We start from the raw sequence: 25,152 nt of genomic DNA, 5'->3' as shown, positions 1-25,152 counted from the left end.
GAGGTTCACTAAAGCGTTCTTGCTTCATGTTCTTGTGAATGGAAATGAGCTCCTTTGCCTGTCTTGTGGAAGTGTTAGCTGAGAGGCAAGTGTTGAAAGAAACAACAGCAAGTTCAAGCAGTGGCGAATGCAGAAGCAGTAGGACTTGTTAGATGCAACAGGGGGCCAAGTTTTGCAAGGTGTAAATTTTAAAGAACAACTAAAAATTATGTATTGGAACAAGGAGCCAGAAGGGTGTCCTCCTGGATTTGGTTTCCTAGCAAATGAATTTTATTTGAGATTTGAAAATCTTTTGATGAATTCTGTGCTTTGAGCACAGCTGGGGTTTTTTCAGTCTGTAACTGGCAGAACTTTGCTGGGTTGTGCTGCAGTTTTGAATTTTTGAGGTTTCAAATGCAAATCGTCAGCTTTTTCCAGCCTTTCACTTAAATCCTTTTGCAGATAAATTTTATCTTCCAGCTGTTTATTGTGATGTTTTAGATAAATGAAAATGTAAAAGTAAAAACAAAGCAACCTCACAACCTGCTAAATAAGATTCAAATAAATAAATGTCAGTTTGAGTTTCAGTTCAGTTTTACTTACCTACTTTAATGCTGCAGTCTGCAAGTCACGTGTAGTATTTTTGACAGAAAACAAAGCTAGCAAGATACGAGTGTCTCAAACCAAGTAGGGGTAATCGGGCTGTGCATTAAAGAGATTGTAACAGCTTGTTTTTATCAGTGCTTTCGTGGTTTTAAATAGTATATCTGTGCAAAGTAAGTGCTATCTATACTTTGCTTTGGCACAACTCAAATTAGGAGCAATATGCAAAGAAAGCGTGTAAATCACTGTATCTCCTCTGGAAGGTTTGTTGGTTGTTTTGTAGCACAAAGACCAAAACAGGTCAATGCTACAAGTGATTCTTACTTCCCTCATATTTAATATGCAATTATTTACAGCAATCCGTGGAGAAGCTCAGTGAAACATCCTGCAAGTGCATTGCTGCTGTGGATACAGATGGCCAAGTGGGATTTTGAGGGTGGTGACTTAAGGAGGGGTGAAAGGAGCTGGCCAGAGAAGGTGTGTCCTCTCTGACTGTCAGCATACTTGTACGTGAAGTGTGCCCAGAACCGTGCTCTGTCCCCAAGGCCAGCTTGTGTCCATGCTAATGAACTCTCCCAGTCTTTATGCAAGGTGGAGGTATGGAATTGCTACTTGGAAATGAACCATGGACGGTTTTCATTCAAAAAGACTCCTGGAGGTTGTTTGGAAGAGTGTTGTCTAGGCCAGACCAAAATCTTCCCAGACACCTTTCTAACAGTTTAAAAATGTGCATGATATCAGTGCTTGAGAACATTCCCTGGAAGCATTTTGATGTACAAGTGTTGATACAGTCTCAGTGTCTTTCAGGATGTTGGCAAAGTCTTGTTTTTCACTGACTCAAATTAAAAAAAAAAAAAATACTCCAAGAAATTCAACATATATTTGCTATATGAGCATGAAATATTGCATATACTCCTGTTTCACTGTCAACTTCTGTGTGTGTTGAGCACTAATGTCTATTGATGGCCAAATCTTCCTGACAGTTTGTCAGGAACCCACTCTGTAATAGATGAGACATAAGATCTGTTTTGGCCTGATGCCAAGAGAAATGACGGGGGATGGGATGTGTTCCAGAGAATAAGTTCACATCATTCTGGAATCAGAAACTGCTAGTTGAAGCACCAAGCATATTTTGCATGAAGCAAAAGTAAATTCATTGTGTTTTTCAGTTTGTACTGCACAACAGTAAAAGCTGATATTTATACAATATTTTTATGATAAAATGGTCTTGAAAATGCAGCTACAATTCATGATTAATGCTGTGCATATGCTTGCATTGTGATAGCTTCTTCCATTGAGTAAACAAATGAGAATGATGTGTTCTTGAGAAGTAAGTCTGATTTCCATGTGCATAGCCACACATTGAACTTTCTCCGTTCATTTGTATCCATTTTCCCCTGCAGTCTCCTGTAACCATCTGACTTGTGGTCATAGGTAGTCAGTGAATATCAGAACCTGTTTTCCCACCTTCTAATTAGAACAGACATATTTCTGAAAGGTAATCTGGGAACTACCTGAGTATGGTGGTCAAAAATGCAAGTTTGAATTCTGAATGAAGAGTTTACTTTAATGCCTTACTGAAGTAACACCTTAATACCTATGAAAGCTAATAAGACAATATAACTTCTCATGTTTACTCCAGGGCACAGTTTTTATGTGTCTCTTTCAGATACTAGTTTTGAAGTTATCTCAGTGCCTAAAAAGTGACCATGTTTTTCTTTTTTTCCTTTTCAGCTGTGGGACCTACTGCAGAAGTTGCAGTTCATCATGACTTACATTGCTCCCTGGCAGATTGCCTGGGGGTCATCGTTCCATGTTTTTGCCCAGCTCTTTGCAATACCTCATATCCTTTATAAATTTGATTTTCTTTATTCTTAAGTTCCTCTTCATGTATGTGATTTACTTACAGTGTTTGAATGAGATTTGAAATTCTGAGGTAATTTACTTTAAAATTTGAAAATCTTGGAACATCTTCTAGGAAACACAGGGTTTTTTGGGGTTGTTTGTTTTGTTTGGTTTTTTGGTTTTTTCTTTTGTTTTTTTTGGTGTTTTTTTTTTTTGTTTTTTTTTTTTTTTTTTTTTTTTTTTTTTTTTTTTTTTTTTTTTGGCTGCATGGTATCTGAAACTGGGAAACTGAACTCTGACTCAGCCCGGTGTGTTTATTCCCACCCAGCCACATTCTGCAGATCACTTACTTCCCTAGTCCTCAGCACTGAGTTTTGATGCATCCAGAAGGAAATGTTGTGACAGACATATTGCTGGGCTTATGGCTGACTGAGCTCTCAAATATTAATTTCTTTCTCAGTTGTTTCTAGTTGGTATGTCAGATATAAATTCAATTCAGTGAGCCAATTTCTGCTGCAACTGTCCTGTTTTGGGGTTTTTTTTGTTTTTGTTTTTTTTTTTTTTTCAATTTCAGAAGCAGACAGATTTTTACATTTTAATGTAAATTTTTTCATTGGGGTGCTGAGAAACATTCTTCTTTTTAACCTTTCCACTCTGTTTTATGAGTAACAATATATATTCATCAGCACCAAAGCAGTCTTTCAGAAGCAGTCTGTTTTGATGCCTGTTCCAGGATTGTCTCCAGGTTTGTGGACATGGGGAGTAAAACGTGGAGTTCAATGACCTTCAAATGACCTGTCTGTAGGGCTAAAAAATGTACATTGAATTTCTAGAACAAAACTTATTCAATTTAAATTCAAATTCAGTTAGAAACGTGTTTGAAAACCCCCAACCAAAAACATTTTAACTGCCTAGATTAAGCTTTATTGACATCTAAGGCATTGCCAAATACAAACTTACAATTTCTTCCTTCACCGCTAACTAAAGTTGTGGAAGAAGAGTTGACAAAGCTGTTTTAGTTCAGACCTACTGACGAGTTTACTTCGTACTGTTTGTTAGATATATGCTCTTAAGTCTTGGTCCCTTTCATCCCACAGGGCTGTTTTGTCTTGTTTTCTTTTCTCTTGAGTGATTTCTTCCGCCTGCTCTTTGCTGCGAAACATAAGCAATGTTGAGTAACAATGCTTATGTTTCTAGATGGGAAGAATAAATGGAAGCCTCGGAGAGAAGGAAGTACACACAGAATAACTCCCAGAGGGAAAGTTTTAGATTGTCTTCTTATAGCAGGAAAGCATTATAAAAGCAGTGATCTGTCCTAAGAGTTTTAGGTTATTTGTAGCAAATCCTTCCAGAATTTCACAACAAAAAGATATTTTCATTTCTGCTGGGGAAGTGCATATGAATTTATTTAGCAAAACATTGAAGAACTAGTATGATATTTCAGCAAGTTTCCTTGTGGTCACAAATATTTTCTGCAGTGGTAACTTTGCTCTTGATAAAATTACCAATTAAATTTTTCAAAGTAGAGAGTAGTTAAACCAGTGTTTTGTTTGTTTACAGAGTTATTGCTAAAGTAATCTAGCCTAGCTTTTTATTATTTATATTTATAGTATGCTTTTTAAATGCAAATCTGTCTTCTAAGGCACTGCTGCAATTAAGATACTGGTTAAATGCTGAAGTTAATATTCCCACAACAGCAATAACTCTGCCTCTTTGCACAGTAATTTTATTTGTTGTTATCGTAACCCTGCAAACAGTAATGATGAATTTGTGTTGCAGTTTACAGAGGTACTAAACCTGCCATTTCTTTACAGAGTTAATTATTTGTGGCTCCTAATTACTTCAATCAGTTCTGCAAACAGGATGTAAATTTTAAAATTTCTAAGTGCCTGGGTGAACTTTGCTGCAGAGCTCAGTGATATGAGTAGTTTAGCATACTTTAATGCCTTTGAGGGCAGCGTGCAGGGCATGAAGGACGCACGTATGGAGCTTTGCCTGGTGGAGGTCGTAGAGTCTCCACCATTAGAAATCTTCAGGAATTCAGGTGAATGTCTATCAGAAGTCATATAGGTTTAGCTGATCCTGCTTGTGGCTGCTAGATGACTAGGTGAGCCTTCAAAATCCCTCTTAATCCTAAAAGACCAGGAAGAGGAATGGGCTTCAGACTTGAGGATAGATCTGCAACTTCATTTCCTACCATTTAAGTGTGTAAGACAAGGTTATGCCTTTATAAATATCAGCAGGCTGAGAAAGTCAGTAGTGTAGTTTGTAGTTCAAAGGCAGATTTTACCTAAAAAAAGAAGAGTGAAATTGAACAACAACAACAACAAAATAGTTTGTAGTTGAGATTATTCTGTTTAGGAAAGTTTCTGCTTTGGTTGTTTCAGGTTAGCTTGAGAAAACAGAGCCCTGTGACACTGTTCAGAGCCCTGTTGCACTGCGACAGTCAGTTTTCCCATGCTGATTTTGTTCCTGGAAGGGGCCTGTAGTAATTGGAAGCAAAAATTTGGGTTTTGAGAAATAAAGGATTTGAGCTGGCCTTACTGTGTAGTTTTGTGTTAAAAGAAGGGGAAGGAAGATTTTCAAAATGTCAGTCTTTCACTTGTTTTGAAGCTGTTTTGAATTTAAACAGATTTTTAAATTGTGAGAATTAATCCTCAAAGGCAATGTTTTATTTAATGTTGAAGAGTTTTTAGCTTTGAGGTTTTTGTTCTCAAAATTTGATTTTGGCCACATTAGAAAGAAAATCCATTATTCACAAAGAAACAAGTTCTGCATCTAGACAGTGTAGCCTAACAAAGGAAACCTGGCTTGCCTCATAGTGTTAGAAAGTATGCCTGTAAGTTTTTAGCACTTCCTTTTTTACTTAGACATAATTAAAGCATTAGTATTTAAAGTAAATAAATTATGACCTAATACAAACAAACTGGATATCCTCAAATAAAAGTACCCCTGTGACTGATAATTGCCCACTGCACGTGTTAGATATACATAAGAGAGTCAGATGCTGTTACTTGCTCTCATGAAATGCTTACAGATATGAACCAGTTAAAATCACTTTTCACAAATCAAATGAATGTCTTTTACTGTCTGTTTAGTAGAGCATTATGCCTTTTGAGGAAAAAAACCCCCGTTGCTACTGTCTATGTTTAAGACGCAAACAGTTCACAGTGGTGTGCAAAATGTCCTAGCTCATGACTTCAAAAAACTTGGTTTGCTCCCCTTATCTGTCCTCTTTGTTCTTCTTTCCTCTCTTCAGCTCCCATGCCTGCTTCCCTTATCTGACACTTGTAAATACTTGTTCATCTTTCACAGCCAGCACTTGGTTATGACTGCACTGTAATGTGACAGTTTAACTTTTTTGATGCACTTGCTTTCTGCTCTGTGCTCTCTGTCACTTTTTTAAACTTTAGACTCTCAGGGCAACTCATTTTTCTGTCTCTCTAATGCATAAAGACACCGTTCCAGACCACTGTCTTTTAGTAAGGTTGAGAGATGTGAAAAGTATCTTTTGGCAAATATTTGTTTCTACATTTTGCAAATGGCTTTGAAAGCATGGCTAGCTAGCAGGTTTGTGGAAATGCTGTACCAAGAATGATGTTGATACTTTTGTTAAAATGGGTTTTTTGTGAAGGCTCAGGGATTGTGGGACACGTGTACAGTATATTGCTGTAAGAGGGTAAGCTTAAAACATTCTGGTTATGGGGTGATTTTACTTGAAATTTAGTTTGTGACGTGCTTGATCACTGTCCATTGATAGTCATTCCTTTAGTTCATGGCTTCTTTACTTTGCATCTCCCTCCCATGAGAGGTGTAAGGAATGACAACTGGACTCTTATGCCAGTTTAAAAGTTTTTTTCCTTAAATTTCATTAATATGGTATGAATTAATGAAGAATTTAGGCCTAATATTTTATTGGTTGCATTTATTTAATTATGTTCCTTTTAACTTGGATATTTTTCTGTATGCTTATCCATCTCTTAACCTGCTTTCCAGCAGCCTGAAATACGACTTTACATTTAAAGGAAACTGTGGGTTCAGGCATTCATTATGATGGTTATGTGTGATACTTACTATTCCCCAGTCCTCACCTTCTCATTTGTTACATATTTCAAAAAGTATGAAATGCTGAACACTTTTTAGCTTTTGGTTAGCGTGGAATAGTAAGTTCTCAGTAGAAATCAATGTGAAAGCATGACTTTGAACCAGTAGGTTGGAGAATAGAGGCATGGTTTCTCCACATACCAGGTCATTCCAAAACAAGCAGAAACTCACAGAATGGAACACTGGAGACGGTGAAAGCAAGGCTCCAGTATGGAGAACAAATAATTTCCAAGAGATTGTTTTTTTTCCTCATGTGTGTGTGTTTTAAACTCTGTCAGACTGGAAAGGCACTTCTATGCTACAGAAGGTAACTTAGGTAGCTGGAAAAGGGTGTTTGCTGCACTGCCTATGCCTGGCATTTGTCCTTGGGCAGAGATTAAACAGGGTCGCCCCGATAATAAAACCGTAGCATTGAAGAGCCACCTATTGCATGCTGGTAGTGGGTGATATTTGGCACTGCCTGCCTTCCTCCCTTTCCATGTTACCTTAACTTGCAGTTTTCAGACTCTGCTATGCTTTTTTTCCAAACTCTGGCCACTTCAGTCTTTTCTACACCGCTGAGTCCATTTCTGGGTAGTGTCATCTTCATCGCGTCATATGCACGACCAATCAAGTTCTGGGAGAAAAACTACAAGTAAGACTATTCAAAAATTTCCGTCCTTGTTATTTGTAAAGGTTTTGCTCTCATTAGTTTCATTTCTGGTGGTGTTTTTGTTTCCAAAGTAATCCTTAAATTAGAGCATGAGAGGTTAATCTTTGAATCTTGTTTCTGGTGTTTTACTTTTCCCTGGTTATTTGGCTATTTCTGAAAAAAGCAATTATCCGTATGTTACAGATGAGGCATCGTGGTGCATTTGTTGTACAAACGCACAGTAAGGAAGCTGTGAAAAAGAAAAAAAGCAGTAAAACTCCCAGTTGTCAGCCTTTTTTGTCTTGCTAGCTAGTACTAGCAACTAATTCTGTGAAGCCTTTGGCACTAGCAGTCAGGCTGCATAAATACATTTTATACTAAGTAGGAGGATTAAATGCTACCGTGTGGGATGCCGCAGGTAACTGCAGCTGCAGAACTGTGATATGAGGCACAAAGGGGAAATTGCATTGGCCAGGGCTTGGCCTCACCAGGGAGAAGGTCTGTACCCTTACCACACCTCATGTGTTGGTGCTGCTGGTGTATCTTAGTTTGAAGAGTTTTATTTTGTTGCATTTTGACTTGTGTCGGTGAGTGAATATGTATTCATCTATAAATAAATTAGTCAGACAAAGCCAAGTTGTATAAAGAGGCTTTGTATTTGTGTCTGAAGTAATGAGATTTGTGGAAACCTCTTGAGGGGAGCTGAATTTTGTACACTGGGACTAGATTTTAAGAAAAATATCTTACATTTTTTTGCTGGGTCAACAGTTTAGTTCTTTCAAGGGAGTGGAGGACAAGAAGCTACCACTAATCCCACAGACAGCTATACATTTTTGGACAGAAACTTTGAACAATATTAAGTAGGAAGTGAGGATTTTACCATCTGCTGCATTTTACTTCAGAGTATTTTGAAGGCATGCAGTTCTCTTTCTAGGTACCAATTAGAGAACCAGCCTCTGTTGAAGGCACATCACTGCCATATAGTTAGGTTAGTTTCAAGTCTTTAGGTTATTGTCAGGGGAAATAGAGGGGGTCATTTATATTTGCTTTTGGTTTGTCTAATCTTTTGATACAAAATGAGCAGGAGATTTTCACAGGAAATATCAAAAAATGGTTGATACTTAATACTTTAACAAGGGTGTATGTGTGACTTGTTTTCATCAGTAGTGACCATCTGTGATTCCCACTAAGGGAAGTGAAGAACTTGATGCTAATAGTTTTGCTAAGCAAGGTAATTATTTTATCCATAAACTGTAAAACCTCAAGTGCAGAAAACCAAACCCTTTTAGTACTTTAATCCAACCACTGCTTGTCCTTTCAAAATAAACAGTAACTACAACTTCATCTTCAACCAGAAGGCTTATGTTACTCTTTGTAAAAAATTGTGCTTTGTTGCTTGTTAGAAATTCTACTGTATCTTCTATGACCTCACTTAAACCAAAAACCACAACCTTGCCTCTTGAAAACCTTTCAGAAGTAGAAAACAGCCTTATTGAAGGTTCAGGTTATCATCAAAGTGAAATAAGTCTTTGCCCAACCTGTGGCATCTCAGAATATGTACTTGGAAGGACTCCTAAATTTGTGTTCGTCACTAGTACTTCTGGTTCTCCTTTGCCTTACTTCCATTTCACATGAGGAACTAACCAGAATGAGTGAGAGCTGGACTGAAAAACTCCTAGTTTATCAAAAGGACACTGTAAAAAGACAGAAAAAAGGCAACGAAGGGGAGTAATTTTGTATTAAGAATAAGGAAATTTTCTATAAAATATTTAAAATAATTGAATTAACTGACTGGGCCTTGCCTTACTGCTTTGAATGTTGACCATTCAACATGTAAAAATTCAAAGAGATAGTATGATTTCTTTCTTTTTGAGATGTGGAGTTAGGATCAGGAACTTGAGCTGGAATGGAAAGTTGTTCTGGCTCCTGCACATCTGCCCGTCTTTGGGCTGCAGTTCCTTACAGCCAGATGTGCACTGAGTTTTAAGGTTATGTAAGACAAAACAGAGCATACAGATGGAGAAGTTGCTGTATAGATTTCTTTTTTGGAGTGCATTGACCATTTCCCCAAGTTCAGCTCAGGGTATTAGTGGAAAGACACAGGTTCACTGCAGTGTTGTCTGAGATGAGTTTGTACAAAGCAGAAGCTCTTGGAGACTTTTATTTTTGCTGTTTCCATACTCACTGCTTATTGACAGGAACTTTGCCCAGGGGTAAGCCACCTTCAATGTACTTATAGGGGTTTTTTTCTGCCTGTTTCACAAGCTTACTTGTTTTCAAACACTTCTTTGCTGTATTAATGACTATGTTAAATTATCACATATTAGCTACAAATAATTCATTTACACTTACATGAAGTTAGATATTATCAGTTCCAGGGTTATTTTTTTTAATAATTTAACCTCTTAATTGGAATAAATGCAAACAACTTTGACAAGCAGTCAAGTATCAAAATAGTTTTTCTTTCATGTCATAAATTAGATTGCTTTCTTAGATTGTAGTTTCTGTACTGATTGTAATCAGTATTTGCACACTTTTCTGTTGTCAAGCAAACTTCATTGTTGTTTCACCTAAGGAAGGATTATTTTTGCATCTTGTTTGGGCCAACAGCATGAACTTAGATGAGGAAAAGAAAATACAGTTCGTTTTTGGTAGAGTGAACCCAAAGTTGAAACTTGGAACTGTAGCAAGTACAGAGCACCATGTTTATTAACAGAATGGGGCTATTAGGCCAGTAGTCTGAGCGCTGAGCAGCTGATCCAGCTGTTCCTCAAAGTGTTGGTTTGGTTGTCCCTACCTGGTGTTTTCTAAGTGCACACACATGTATCTTGTGTTTCCAGGTTTCTTTTAGCCCCACTTTTTCTGTTGGCTGAAGAGGAGTTTGAATCCTCAGGTTTCTCTGACTGAGCTTCTGCCATTCTAGATGATGTAAGCTGGAGCTGAAAATCTCAGAGAATTAAAATGGCGGCTTGTTTGTTTTTTCAAGCAGCTGAAGGACTCAAGTGGGTAAAAATAGAAAAAGGGATTCATTTTGATAGTAAGCAAACTGTGAAATTCCTAACAGGCTTTTCAAAATTCAGGACTCATGCTGTTCCTGTTTGGGCTCTTGTGGTGTGTGCACGGAGCATGGGTGTTCTTCCCTGCAGTCAGCAGATGCTGTTTATTTTTACTGTGCCCTTTGGTACTCACTGCAGGCAGAGTCTACTACACCAATACATCACTGAGGTCAGGGATCCTTCAGAGAGGGAAAGGAAGGGTGATTAAGAAGAAGAAAAAATAAGGTATTAAGGAAGGTGAATGGGAAAGAAGAACTCTTGCAATCGCACTTTTGCTGCCTTTGTTGTTGAAGAGAGAGGGGTGTAAAATGAGAAGCTGGGCTGCTGCTCATGAGCTGGTTACCTTGTGGCAGTTCAGCTATGAGAATTTTTCTTTCTCTCTCTCTGTTATTTTTGGGTTCATTTTTTTACAATGGAAAATTTGCTATGACACTGGTTTTGTCCAGCCGTTGGACTGGGTCCTGCTTCCCAGTTTGAAGCTGCTCTTTCAGTCCCTATTTTCACAGCTGTTGGAATGATTAGGCTGTAGATGTCAGAGATAGAAAAGGAAATAGCAGTAAATCTTGTTTAATGTATAGGCGCTTTAAAGCATAAAGTGTTTGTCCAAATGCTATTGTTCAATTCCTTTGGTTTTTGCCTTTTTTTTTTCTTGAATACTTTGTCACACTGCAGCCTGACTCTGTCCTTCTCCTCCCTTCCTCTTTTATCTTCCTTTGTATCTTGGATATGACAATGACAGGACAGAGTAGGAAGTTTACTTTTATTCCCCAGTGGGTCTAGGGAGGAGCTGGATCACGTGGAACAGCCCGTTTGTTCTCTGCTGCAGCTGTGACTGGTCCCCACAAACAGCAAACTGCCACCAGGAATCTAGAGGTTTCACTGTTTACAAGCTGCTTGTCTCTCCTGCACCTTCCTGTTTCTATTCTTCTGTTTCGGGGCTTATTTTTGGGTAAGACACAGCTTGCATTTGCTTTGAAGCGCCTTGAATGAATTACAGTGTGGCATAACTGAATTAATTAGGTGTCTCTAAAGGGGCTGTGATTAAATTCCCAGTTATCTCAGACTGACATTACAGGATGCCTCTCTATGTTTGGGACTATGTGAGCAAGCCTTTCTTTTCTCCATCTTTTTAAGAAGTGTATCACTGTGTTATTGTTCCAGTCATTGTGGTCTGGAAAATAACCACCTGTAGGGTTAATACAGCTGGGAATGGAGGGCGAGGAAAACCTGCCCTGCTTCAGATGTAGTGCAGATGGCTTTTTCTTCTTTTCTCCTGCCAGCTCACTTAACCTGCCCATTGCAGACAGCCTGCAGGTGGAATGGGAAGAGTTTTCCCAGTGTACACATAATTCTGGTTGACCCCACATTATGCAGATGTGTGGGAAAAGGAGCTGTGAAAAGTACCTGTCTGCTCCCTCTCTTTTCCCCCATAAAATAGCAGGCCTTCCACTTCTAAATCCTTATTTTTAACACATGCTGATGCCTCTGGATTCCCTGTGAGCCTGCTCATCTGTTGCAGCTGTTAAAACCCCAGCTCCAAACACAAAATGTCATTCACCCATAACTCTCCATGGCCCTTGTTCGGGATCTGCACACTCAGACCTTTCAAGTTGTTCTTTTTAGGACTGGATTTCTTTTTTTCTTAGTCTTTTTCTTGCTGTGTTGTTTGATTTTTTGTATGTCTTTAGACCTCCATAGTAGTGGTGCTTACAGAGGAACAACTGCAGCAGATGTTTATAGTTCAGTAATGGCTTGGACTTTGATTTATACTGAATAGCATAACTTCAACATTTTTTCCCCTTCCCCCCCCTAAATGATAGCAGATAGTGTTTGACTTCTTTTGTCGAATATCATCTCATATGTTATGTTCTAGCTGCTGTCACTGCCTTACTTAGGGTTCAAACTTTTTTGAATATTCCCAGGTACCTGGCCTGAAAGCCACATTGTAGCCTTGAGTTTTACTGTTGATTGCAATTATTTTAGTTTCTTCCAAACTGATTTCTCTGCGAATCTGTATTTCTCTCTGGCTGCCTCTATTTCTATTCTGTTTTTATGAACTGACCAAAAAGAAGCACTGTATTTCTGCTTGCTCTAAAATGAACTGAGGTTCTGGTGCCTTTTTTCACAGCTATTACTCATTGATGAATGCTGGTCCCGTTGGTGACTGTTGTTCTTCTAAGAGAGATCTTCACTGAATTGGCCTGAAGGCTCCTCCAGGCTATTATTGAGAGTTGAGTTAATCTACAACTCTTCAAAATAGTATAAATAGTATAAATAAGTATCAGCATGCAGAGAAACCTAAAAAGGGTGCTTATTAGTTCATGGGATTTACAAGTCAAAACAAATAGGAACAACAAATGAATGGTTTTTTGCCTTAATTTTGGGGTGTTACCTCCAAATCAGAAGGGTTTACCAATCCTGTTTACAGATCATGAAGAATTTGGTGAAAGTCTTTCTGGAAATTTCAAAGGCGCCTAGATCTGTGGGAATCCAGCCTGTACTGGTATACTGCAGCCTGTACTGCGGGATGCTTAGGCCTGACTTGGTATCCTTGAGTATAGACAGCATTGATGTAGTTGTAAGTGGCAGTCCCTGGCTGGCAGCAGTGCAAAAGATGAAGTATTAGTAAGCTGTTGCCATTTTTCCTTTGCTTCTCTTCTCTTAAGATTGGCAGATCTCCCAATAGAGGTGAATGGGGTTTTTTTGGAAAAACATGCTCCTCTCTTTAAACTATGAATATAAGCTGGTCTTTGGGAAGTCATGACCTGTTCTCCAGGGCCATTTGTGGCCATGGTTCTGGCACAGGAGGAGAGAATGCAGAAAACCAAAATGTTTGAAGAACAAAGAACATCTTTGTGTGTACTTCAGCCTTAGTTCTTCATGAGCTCTCTGAAATTGCATGTTACTCATTAGACTTATTCATCTGACTATCTTCTCAAGACCCTTCCCTGTCTGCTCCCTGCTGTAGTGTGTAACCACTCTCTATCTTGCATGGCACCAGTACTGCCCAGGGATGTTTACCTGCAACACTTACCTGGTTTGGGAGTCTTTAATTCCTTTCAGCCGAGTGCTTTGCAGAGTGATAAAGTGGTGTGGGGGCTGTTGCTTCAGGTACAGCCCCAGGCTAAAAGAAGTGTGACCACGTGTGCCCCTTTGGCTACCTGCTGTAGCATGGAGTTGTGCACGCTTCCTCTCCAACTCAGTCCTCACCTCATCACTTGGCTCCACGTGTGGCGTCACACTGAACTGGGAAAACGTGAGAAAGGATGGACAAGGAAAACCAGGCACCTTTAACCAAGTAGATTTGGTATTAAAATAAGGGTTTTCTGAGTTGCCTGGAGTTTCACACTCAAGGGAGGCCATACAAAATTCAAAGATGTAGTTTAACTGTTTGGCAGTATTTCTTTAACTGGTAACATCTCAGATTTTTGCCCCTGGCAGTCAATAAAACAAATTGAGGCTAATTGACTAGGAGCCATATGTGTGATAATTAATTGGGAATGTATTCTGATTCAGTGCTCTGTAGTTCCCTGCCGAGTTAAAGATGCGTTTACAACTCCAATTCACTGAATCATTCTAAGAGGACAGAGTAAAGACAGAAGGGAGACATCAGTAAGGGAATGCATGCTGAGATCAGGAGGATCACAAGTAGAGATCAAAACCGTAAGTGGCATAAAGGGAAAGGGGTGGGTGGGCAGAAAGGAAAAGGCAAGCAATGAAATATCTGAGGGGGTAATCAAACAGACATGGGTAATAAGGAACTCAGACCCACAAAAAAGAGGAAATCAAGAGCATGATAGAGGAGGGCTTTTAAATATATATATTCAGAAAGGAAGGCAGCAACAGCACATAATAGACAATAATGAGCTCCCATCAGAAATGGGGCACATGTAGTGTTTTAAGGGTGTATGTGGATATACAGTGGCACTTAAGGTTTATAATGCTGTTCATCTAATCATTAGCTTCCAAATTATGTAAATCTAATGAGATCGAGTTAACTCATGAAATTTCTGTCATGTCAAACATTGGAAACCCCTTGAAATGGGTTTTCTGAATTTCCATAAGAATAAGTGTTCTCAGCAAGTGTTCATACATTCACTTGGATAATGTAGATCACATCCTGTGTTGGATTTAACTGAATCAAACATTTAGGGGCAAGCTGAGGTTCTGAATACTAAACTTAAACCTTACATTCACGAAAATGCTTATTTCAAGCCAATTCTGTCAAGATGTGAAAACTGGTAAAGCTAAGATCCAGGAGGGGATGTTCAGCAAGTGTAACCATTCTAACCGAGGTGATAAGACGTGCTGTGCACAGATAGCGGCAGGGAACAGTTCATGCTACAGCATGCTCGGGTCCTGCTTGTCTCCTGATGTACAAAGGTATGCACTGGACCCAGGTTGCCTTGGGGCTTGTGCAAAATGCAGAATTGTGTCACCTTTGCCACTGAGAATTGCCTCTGAAACTTTGTGCTAGTTGGGACTAGGTAAATATTGGATGAAAGCTAGTGCTTTGGTTTTTTTCTTTTCTTTCTTTCAAGTCCTTTGACTAGCAGTGTTTGCTCTCAAAATATCAGAGGTGTTTTCAGTCTGAAGAGTACTGTAGAGGATACCAAGATGAATGCTGTAAATTATTAACATTCTCAACAGTCCTTGCAATAAAAATACCCAGAGGTATTGAAAGTTATCCCTCTTTTAGGTTGGATTTGGTACAACTGCAGAGTAGCAGTAAGATTTTTTTTTTTTTTTCTTCAGTGTAGTGTCACTGATGCAGCATTGGAATGGCTTGGTTAGCTTCTGTTTTGCCTCTTTTCATCTTTTGGTGAGAAATATGGATATGGAAAACCCTGTAGTGAAATAAACTAGTATTTCTGATACAGGCTTTCTTTGGAACACCGGTCTTTGTCTTAGTCTTTATTAAGCAGTCACATTGAGTCTGAAAGTGAGAATTAAAAGATCTTAAAGATATGGTATTTTAATATTGCACACTGAAAAAGCATGAGAACACTGTTACCATCAGTAAAGAATATCAAGAATGAATTGTGAAATCCCTTGTTATCCTTTCCTTCTCTTATGATGTTTAAACAATGTTTCTCTTTGTGTGGAGTAAAGGAGAAAAACATCTTGGCCTCATTTGCTGAAGCAGCTCCTGACATTTGTTTTTGGTTTTTTTTCCCCCCCTGCCTGTTCTCACTCTCTTTGGTGAAAACTTCACCAGGATATTTCTCATCACCTCCTTTCCACTCTCCAGCTCCTTGCAGTTTCTCAGGCTTTTGCTGCTTCACTCACAGGCCCATCAGTGCAGAGCCCAGGTGAATCAGTCCTGTGGAGCTCTTTGCCCAGGGCTGGGCACAATGTAGTACCATTTCTATAATGTTCCTGTTGGTTCATGATGGGAACAACAGAAGAATAATGCTCACATATGCTATTTCAGATACCTGTTTTTATGGAATGTCACTAACACATTTGCTTTTAAATTAAAAGCACTTCTTTCAACTGCAGACAGTGAGGTCCAGCTGTGAAGCAGTCCTGTGCTAAGCCTCATCCTTAGAGCAACATCAGGATCCTGACCATTTTTGCATCCTCAAGAGTGCACACAGAAACATTTTTCTGTGCAGTTGTATAATCTTTCCACTTACAAAACTTCTTCAGTTGTGTAGTAAAAAATAATCTGAAGACAGTAATTAAATGTCTTTTAAAAGAAAAAGCATACTCAGACAAGGAGAAAGAAATTAAATAAGACAAAAGCAGGAGTATTGATGACATTTTAGTAAAGCATTAGTGAGTATTTTAAAGTACACAGATGCTTAAATCACCTGGCTTACAAATAAGAGGTGAATTCCCCAGCTAAACCTTAAATGTCAGAGCACTAAGGTGAGCTGTTTAACCTATGTTTGGGCACTCAGCTTTTGTTCTTGAGTTCACACCTTGCATTTTCATCCCCCTTGCTGCAGAAGTACAGAAACTTTCAAACAAGTGTTTGAATATGCCAAATAAACATGCTGAGTCATCTCAGCAGATGACTCTGGTTTTAACACTCACTTAGACAAACAACAGCAACAAAAAACCAAACCAAAACGTTCAGAACATTAAAAAAAAAAAAAACAACAAAAAAACCCCCCACAAAAATAAAAGCCCAAACAAACCCAAGAGGCCTCAAAATCAGTTATAAAAACCTTTCTAAGAAAGTAAAAAAACTCTAAGAACAGGAAGCGTTATTGATAATAAGACCTTTCTATGTTTTAAACGGATGCTTCAGCAGTGCTGTCTTTAACAACTGTGAATTTTTACACTTTAGCCCTCCCTCAGTTTCCTAGTGTGCAATTAAAACCACTTTTTATTGTTGTTAGATGAAATGATGGCCCAGTCAGGGAAGGAGAGGAGGAAGAAAGCATAAAAAATAAAAATCAGAGTGAGTGATCAGGAAGGAGTAATTGCTTTCATTTTTAAGAAATCCTTCTTTCTTAATGAGAATTAAACCCAAGTCGTATCTTCCATGCAGGTGCCCAAAAGACCTGGGCAGGGTCATGCACAAAGGGGCTGTCAGCCCTTGCTGTTAAAACCACACCAAATCACTCTGTCTTTTAGATGAAATAGATTTACTACTTCAGTATCCTTCCCCTTAATACCATTGTTTTTACCTCTGGTGTCCTTCAAATATTGATAGGTGCCTGCTTATTCTGCAATGTCATTCTCCTCTTCCCTCACATTGTAGACAACTGCTACTGTGTTTTTAATGCTAAGCCTTTGTTTATAGAGCCAGCAGCATTGGGCATTCACATGAAAATACTGAAGATTTTTTTTTTTCCAGATTCCCATGAATAATCATAGGGCTGCAGCACAGTAAAGTTTCTCCCTTTCAAATTTGCCTGTTAGATGTCATCGAAGAGTGGATTAAAATTCATTGGACACAGACAAAGAAAAACTTTGGATCAACCCTAGAAAGGCATCTCTGCATCTCCCAGAGGGAACTGCTTTTCTTTGTTTTGTTCTCTTTCAAAGTAGAGATCCTCTTCTACTCAGCAGGAATCCTGGAAATCTTGAATTTGTGTTTTGTGGGAAAACTCAGCAGCAGCAGGGCAGGTAGAACAGCTGGAATTTTATTTTGATCTGGAAATAATGATTTATTTAGCATCAAATCAGCAATGATTTATTTATTTTCCTCAATTTACCTGATTCTCGATATACTCTCTTTATTCTCCAGACTGCCTTAATCCCCGTCAGCCTTTTTTTCCATCTTTCTAAGGAAATTGGGAAACTAAATTGGGAGAAGAAATTTTTTCCAGGCAGTATGTTTGGGAAAGAAAATATAGGAAGTGTTTTAACTTTTTTGCAAAGGGAAGCATTAGTTTTAATGACATGAACAGTGCCACACAAACCAGTGGGTTATCCGAGAGTCCATGTAAATGGGGGATTGAAAGAGCATGAAATAGGTATTTCAGGAGCTAAGCAGGGTGTTGGCTTTTAAATTGCTGAAGACAACTCAACACAATCACTTTTTCTCTAGGGCATTTACTGGAGGAACTGTACTTGTTTTGCATAGAATAATGCAATTCAGGAGGAAATTCAATTACTGAGCTAATTATCACATTGGATGAGTAGTAGCAACCAAATATAAAGTAAGAGGCCGCTGGAGGAAAGCCCAAATCACCTACTAATCCCTAAAGTTCACAGTGAGAGGTCCTGGTTGAGAAGTAAAGGTATTGCTGGTTTGATTGTTAAGTGTAGTGGATTATAGTTTAATCCAATGCAAATTCCCATTGCCTTCCAGAAGATACAAACACAGCTTTGGTTACTAATAATTATAGGAGACTTTTAAAATCCAGAATTGATTACCTACAGCATATATTCAACTAAGCTGAATTTCAGCACAGGTTTGCTTCATAAACTCTATATCACACTTGATCTTAAAAAAAGGAAATAAAATTATACCTTGTAATAACTGCATAAAGATTTAAGGTTTTCTAATAGTGTCTGAAAAGGTAAATTCTTTTTCTCATGTCCTAAAGCCCATATTTTAGCTGCTTAAACAAAGCCTTAATGGAGCCTGGTTATGTTTTGCTGGGGTTTGTGGGGGTTTTTTGGTTTTTTTTTTGTTTTGTTTTTTGTTTGTTTCTAAGAGATGTTCTATTTTCTTCCCCTTTTCCCAGTCAGGCTGCATCATCTATCTTGGAGTGTCCCAAAGCACTTGTGATTTTCCCTGATTGTTTCATGCATCTTTCTGTCAAAGGAAAAAATAAGGGGAGGAGGGGAAAGAAGTAGACACAGAGCTGCATGCTGGGCAAAAGGATTCTTGTTTATTATAGATTAGAATTTTCTGAAATATTGGTTGATTTTATGGGTCTCATATGCCTCCAGAACATAAAAGGTAAGAAACTGGGGTAAAGAATAGTATTAACTTTTACCTTAGACTACCACACTGATTTCAGAGGGACTGAAAGTTAATAAAGCGTCTCACAATCTTAAAACATACGCATTTGGAAATCAGCAGTGCTTCTCTGCTGAGAATAGAAAATTGATTGAATTCCACAACCTGATGTTTATGCTTGCTCTTGCATATGCAGGTGGATATATATCAGGGTGGAAGAATTCTGACAACCTTTTTAAAGTAAAATGATTCTTTATATTCTGAACTCCTTAGAAGACCCTTCCCCCATTGCCATTTTCTGTTGAATAGGAAATGATAATTGCAGTTACAATGAGCTGAGCCAACCAGAAGCAGGAAGATAAATAATGCCTCAAATAAAATGTTAATCTATGTAGATAATATAATAATATTAATTACAAATAATTTTAATTAAGACTCTTATTTTCTCAATTGTACTTTTACTTTTTGCAAAGTAGAGAATGTGCCTTTTTAAGGAAGAAAATCAGTTGCTTTTGTTAGGAAGTAGAACTAAAGCAAATCTGTTCCTCTTCAGTCTGCTGCCTGGAAACCTGTGTGCAATTTTTCTGTTGGTCAGTTTTCCACAACTTTTTTGGGGAGGCTACAGGGAGTGGATGAAATTACTTCGTAACACATCAGCGGCATCCTTCTCCCAGTTGGATTCAGCATGAACTTCCGTGCAAAATCCTGGAAACTGCTACTGAGTCTCTGCTGTGTTTCAAAGACAACATTGTCTTTACACCATCCTTTTTCAGTGTTACTTAAGCTGTTTAAAAGCCTCCCTTTTAAGTGATCCCTCTTTGGTGCTGCCTTCCTTGGGGCATGTCTGCAGTTTTCACAGTGAGGAGCTGAATTCAAGTTGTGGAGGTTGACTGGCCAATCACCAGCCTGTTCAAAATCTCCTTTGGGCCCTGTGCTCCCCATGCCATGAGCCAGACCCCAGCTAGTCCCACCCAGCCGTGCCAATCTCATTGCATTTCCACCAAGGACTCTGTGAAGGCCACACCTGGGTCTCTCCCTTGGATCCCATGCCAGGGAAAGCGGTGTTGTGGCTCTTCTCCCCTGTGCTTCCTGGCCTTTGTACAGATGAGGCCATTTCTGCTGTCACACGTAACCTTATGCTGGCTGTTCTTTGGGCCTTTTCCTGCTTATGCTTTAATCTCATTTTCCAAGGAATGAGAGATCATATTTACATATTTGATAGATAGGTCTTCTGTTAAGGCTTGTGATTGAGCACAAAACTTTTGAGGCAATATTCTTAATGAAGTGTCCTGAAATCCTGATATACCCATGCCAGAGCAGTATTTCAGGGAAATTTTTGATGTTTACTATAGCATTTTTATTAGCCAGAGTTCCACTTTTACCCCAAGTACCCCTGGGTGCTTGGACTTGGTGTTGAATATCCCTACTCACCACAACAGTCATTCTCTTCTGTTTAGCACATGCTGGCCCACAGTGGTACGCTCATTCCTTATTTTCTGACTTTAATAGTGTCTTTTTTTACAGGTAGTAATAAAAGCTCAATCCAATCTACCTTTTTACTTGCTTTCTCTTCTGTAATAATTTTTCCTGTGTTGTTTATATTCCCCTGCTACAGTGAAAATACTGAGTAGGGAATGTGCCCTTCATAAGAGTGGCAGGGTTAGTGCCTCTATGAACTAAGGCCCTCTATTTACTCTTTTTCAAGCGATAAGAATGACCAGGGACTCTCCTGTTGCTGCCTAGCTAAATATGAAACTAAGTAAAGTATTTTTGTATTGTTTTTCCATAGATGATACCCTCCCACAGAAATGTTTTCACCTAAAGAAAACTCTGTGGCTGTTTCCCTTAAGGCTTAGAAGGAAAGAAAGACTGATTAAATATTCTTTCTATTCACTGTTTTGGTGGCACCTGGCTGACCTGTTTCTGGAGCCAGTTCAATTATTTAAGTACACAGCATTGTACTTATTGTACAAATTCTTAACGGACTGTGCCTCACACGAGGGAAAATGGGCAGAAAGAGTGTGCTGATAAGCTACAATATCAACAGCCATACTGACCTGAAATATCTTTGTATGCCTGATGAATGGATTAGTCTGAACTGCCTAATTATATAAATACAAAACGAAGAGATGTGTTAAACAACAACAACAAAAAAGTTCATTGTGAGAATTGTTTATTTAAACAAAAGAATTGGCTGTAAACATGTTTTTATTTCCAGCACCAAAAGATCGGACCATTCCAACACCAGACTGGCAATTCAGATCGAAAAAGATGGAGGTATGGCCTGGGAGTTTGGGTGCCTTGCTTGATTTGCAAAATGTGATGTATTTACACTGCTGAGGCTTTGCTGGGAAAGCTGAAGAGATGCAAAGGGTTTAAATGTTGTGTATACAAACCAGAGCATTTTAAATGTAGCAGAGCACCAGTTTAAGTTGTGTGACTCGATGAGCAAATTTACTCATCTGTTAGGTGTAGCTGATCAGACAGAGAGCTGCTGGGCTGCCAATTGCTTGGTTAATCACAACATTGGGGTTTGTGTAGAATGTGCAACAGGCACCCTAGCTGGACTCAGAGGTCAGCTGAGGACAGAGAAAGGTTTTGGAAAAAAAGCAGCAAGTTAGTGGTGCTCCTACCACTGAGCAGTTTGGGCTGACAGGTATTTCCTCTTCCCTGGAGAGAAATCTTTTCGCAAGGGCGGAGAAGGGAAGTTGGAAAACTTGCAAGAGGAAGAAGTAGGAAAGATAGCAGGCTGCTCTGCTGAGTATCAGTGCATTAAATGAGCACCAGTCTGTGGCCATGCAAAGCAACTTCTCAGGCCACACTGAGTCGTTCCTGTGAGACTGGGAAGCGAGAGCAGGTTTTGGCACATCAGTGGACGCAGAGAGCATGTGATACATCAGCTGACACTCTTCAGAGCCTGGTGGGACAGAACCCTTTTTGAGGGAGCTGATGCCAATGTCACATGACAAAGTCCCATCCCAGTGAGAGAAGCCAAGGTTTAATATATGTGGGTTTTTCACTTTAGGGTTCTGTGGCCAATTTTGTCTTTCCACAGAGATGGCTGGGGTTGTATTGTAGGGTTAGAAGTTTACATTTTAATTATTGCTGGTTTACCTCCCACACCCTTTTTATCCTTACCCATTACATCAATAACACGAACAAATAAACATGGAAAAATATACATCTTCAAGCAGAAATGGATTAAATCCAGAGTGTCCAAGAAGGCAAGAGAGGTATTAATAGTTTGAAGCATCAATAGTTAATTATTTATTTTTTATGATTTAAGGTAGGGAGCTAAGATTTTTACCAAGGCCATTTTGTCATCTGATACCAATGACCTTTAGCATTATTATATATGTTAATAGGTGAATTATGTTTTAAACCCTGTAGCTCAAGAAAAACATTCCTTTTGTGTATCTGCTTAAAAGACTCATTTTATGACTTGCTTAAATTTTGACCAAAAATACTCCAGAAGGTGCACAGGTGAGCGTGTCTTCATGGACATGGGCACACATGGACAAATATACCCGGGCTGGGTGTGTAATGGCTACGGGCACAAAAAGCCAGTGTAGTTACAGACCCTCTCCTCTGGTATCAAGGAGCAACTTGTAGGGGAAGCCATAGCTTCTGCAAGCCTCATCTTCTGGGTTTTTCCTCCTCCATGTTAGATCTCCTAAATATGCACAAACATAAAAATGCATGACTGCCTGTGCATCTGTATCCACCTACACTCCCTTGCATACAAACACACCTACAAGATGTTGGTTTGTATGTGTATCTATGCCCCAGCATTTTAAGAATGTTGAAGGTGGGATGCTGGTGCATTACAGAAGAGGAAAGCAGTTCTCATGTCAAGCATATATTGCGTAAAAGAGTACAAGCGCAGGATAACATCATGTTGGATTATGTGGCACCATGACAGCATCTGTGAAGGGTTCAGTCCCTTTCACAAATCACTATCAGAAAGAGCTCCTTTTTGTATCCAGTTAAAGACCATAGACCCATATGAGATGACACTTCTAGACTGTGATAGGGTGGTTTTTGCCTGGGCATTTGGTCCAAGCAATGTGTAATTGAACAGCTACAATTTTTAGAGTGGTAGCAATTCTAGTGGTCAATGTTTCATTCTTACTCAGTATACTGAGTGAACTCTTTTAAAAGAAATATCCTCATTTTAAGTACCAACACATTCTTCATGGACAAAGTATTGAAAAATTCCTGAAGGACTAAAAGAAAAAAAAAAAAATCCCAAAAAATTATTGGTAGCTGTGTGACCAAAGTATTTAAAAGTCTCAGAAAAAACACTCAAATTTAAGCAAATGTTCTGAAGTAATAATGATTTTTTGTTCTTTAGATTAAGAATAGTACGTAGACATTAACTTAGCATTGCAGAGACTTTCAGTGGAGCCAAGAAACTCTTACTGTTGTAAATTATGGTGGTTATTTGATTGAGTTTGACATACATGTTATCACTAATGTGATCTTTTATTTACAATGTTCATATTAACCTGATTCATTGAAGGACTACCTAGGAAGTGTAGATTGTATAAAGTATCAGGAAGATATCATCTAGCTAGAGGAAGCAGGAATGAAAAGAACATTAAATTTTGTGCAGAATGTCTTTGTGTAAATTTTTTTTACAAATGTATTCTGCTCTGGTTGTAGGAAATGATGACAATAATCTCAACTCCATTTTTTATGAGCATTTGACAAGATCTCTGCAGGAGTCTCTTTGTGGAGATTTGATCCTGGGCCGCTGGGGAAACTACAACACGGGAGACTGTTTTATTCTGACATCGGATTATTTAAATGCCTTTGTGCACTTGATCGAAATTGGAAATGGCCTTGTCACCTTTCAGCTCAGAGGGCTCGAATTTCGAGGTAAGGATCCGCGATGATTTAAATAGCAACAAAACCAGCAGTAAGTCCTGTCTGTCTTTTTAATCTGTCACAGCTCTATAGTAGGACACAGAGTCTGAGGACCTTTCTCTTTCTACAGGTCTCTGAAAGCTTGGTACTTCATTGTATCATTATATGGATGTTGTTTTGAAATCTAGATGTTAAGAAATTTGGAACCATGTTCTGCAGTATCTTAAACCTTTCAGAAAGGCTTGTTGAGTGGTTTGCTGGGTTCACAGATCTTTTGCATAATGCTTATTATGTTTTCAGATTATTCGTTTTCCTCCATAACTGTGAAAATGGAGTTGTTCTTAAAATTGTTCAACCCAAAAACCCTTGTCTTTGGAAAACAAACAAACAAAAAAATAAAAACAGCAAAACAAGATTCCTGCCATGGAAAATATCCTGTGTCAAACCATGCGAGAAGCCGGTGCTGAGATGGTCTCTGTCACACTAGAACAGCAGAGTATAATCAAGGTGACTTTTCAACAGGGTTGAGAGTGAGAAAATAAGCGACAGACTGGCTCTTTGAATGCACTTAAGTGTGGGAGGATTAGACTAGGAAATAACGTGTGGGCTCAAGTCTTGACTCTGTGACAGATTCCATGTAGGATGTTGAACAGGTTGTGGTGAATGCTTCATGTTCACTTCCCTTCCTCTGTAGTGGGGATGAAGATAACACTCTCGTGTCCTCAGCAAAGTTATGTGGAAAGAAAACAGTAAATGCCTGAAACAGCTTGGTATTGTAGTACCTCAGGAGATGCCTCTTCAGAACAAATGCAAGTTGTGAGGAAAAACAACTGGAAAGGAAGAAAGAGAATTTCTATATCAGCCGTATAATTTCTTGTTGTTGATGATGATTGTTGAGGAATACTTGGTCATGCATGTGTGATTCTGAGGCTTGCTTCAACTTTCAAAAGATCCGTGCAAGTATTCTTGTGTTCTTCTTCTCTTTGGGTATCCCCAAGGCGAGCAGTGGTGCTGCTGTGTCAGGGATAGGTACTTGAAGTCTGCCTTCCAAAATTTATCTTTGCTGAGCATCCTTTTGTGTTAAAATAGTTCAGTGTGAGATTTGAAACAAACAGAAGAAAGAAATCTCCTTCCCACTTAAATTATAGGAGTTTTGTGAGGTGGTTTTTCTTTTTCTCTGTGCAGTTGCCCCTTGCTGCTGGGTCTCTCTCTATCATCACCATTGCCGGGCAGTAGAAGTAAAGTTAATATTGGAAACAGATGAAAGCATATGAGAGGATGCTCAAGCCTAGCAGACAGGCATAATGAACTGGAAGTTGAATGGGGAACAACTGGATAGTGTTGTTGCAAAGTGGTTTGGGAAGACTTTCTTTGACATTGAGCCAGAATCATTCAAAGCCAGCAAGTGCCATTTGGCACTTGGATCTGAGAGCAGAGCTCAAAAATTGCAGTGTGCCACTTCTCGAGGCATCTCTGTAATGCCTAAAATCACAGTTTAACTAATTAAACGTGTCTGAAAATTGACCTCTCCGTGCAGATTGCCTAATGCTGTTTAGTGTTAATTAACTGTAGTTAATAATGTTTTATTTTGTGAATAGAATCCAGCATGTCTGCCAGCTGCAACAGGTCTTTAAATTCAGCTGGGGCTGAGCCCCACAGTCTCTCATGTCTTTCATGGACTGCTGTTGAGAGCCAGC

At 38.9% G+C, this 25,152-nt stretch overlaps 1 protein-coding gene across 7 annotated transcripts in view; it reads left to right on the top strand.

Moving 5' to 3' along the window:
• Window positions 1-25,152, top strand: part of PCNX2 (pecanex 2) — a 150,328-nt gene that overhangs the window by 89,379 nt on the left and 35,797 nt on the right. For all 7 annotated transcript variants that reach the window (XM_058419568.1, XM_058419567.1, XM_058419570.1 and 4 more), the window contains 4 exons: window positions 2,317-2,426; window positions 7,037-7,165; window positions 20,805-20,863; window positions 23,252-23,467. In XM_058419568.1, coding sequence (XP_058275551.1) covers window positions 2,317-2,426; window positions 7,037-7,165; window positions 20,805-20,863; window positions 23,252-23,467 — 514 coding nt within the window. The remainder of the gene's footprint in view (window positions 1-2,316; window positions 2,427-7,036; window positions 7,166-20,804; window positions 20,864-23,251; window positions 23,468-25,152) is intronic.

The sequence above is a fragment of the Hirundo rustica genome, chromosome 3 (genome assembly GCF_015227805.2).
Source record: "Hirundo rustica isolate bHirRus1 chromosome 3, bHirRus1.pri.v3, whole genome shotgun sequence".
Lineage (NCBI taxonomy): Eukaryota > Metazoa > Chordata > Aves > Passeriformes > Hirundinidae > Hirundo > Hirundo rustica.
Note: the sequence above shows the minus strand (reverse complement) of the source record. Positions and strands in the feature narration are given on the sequence as shown.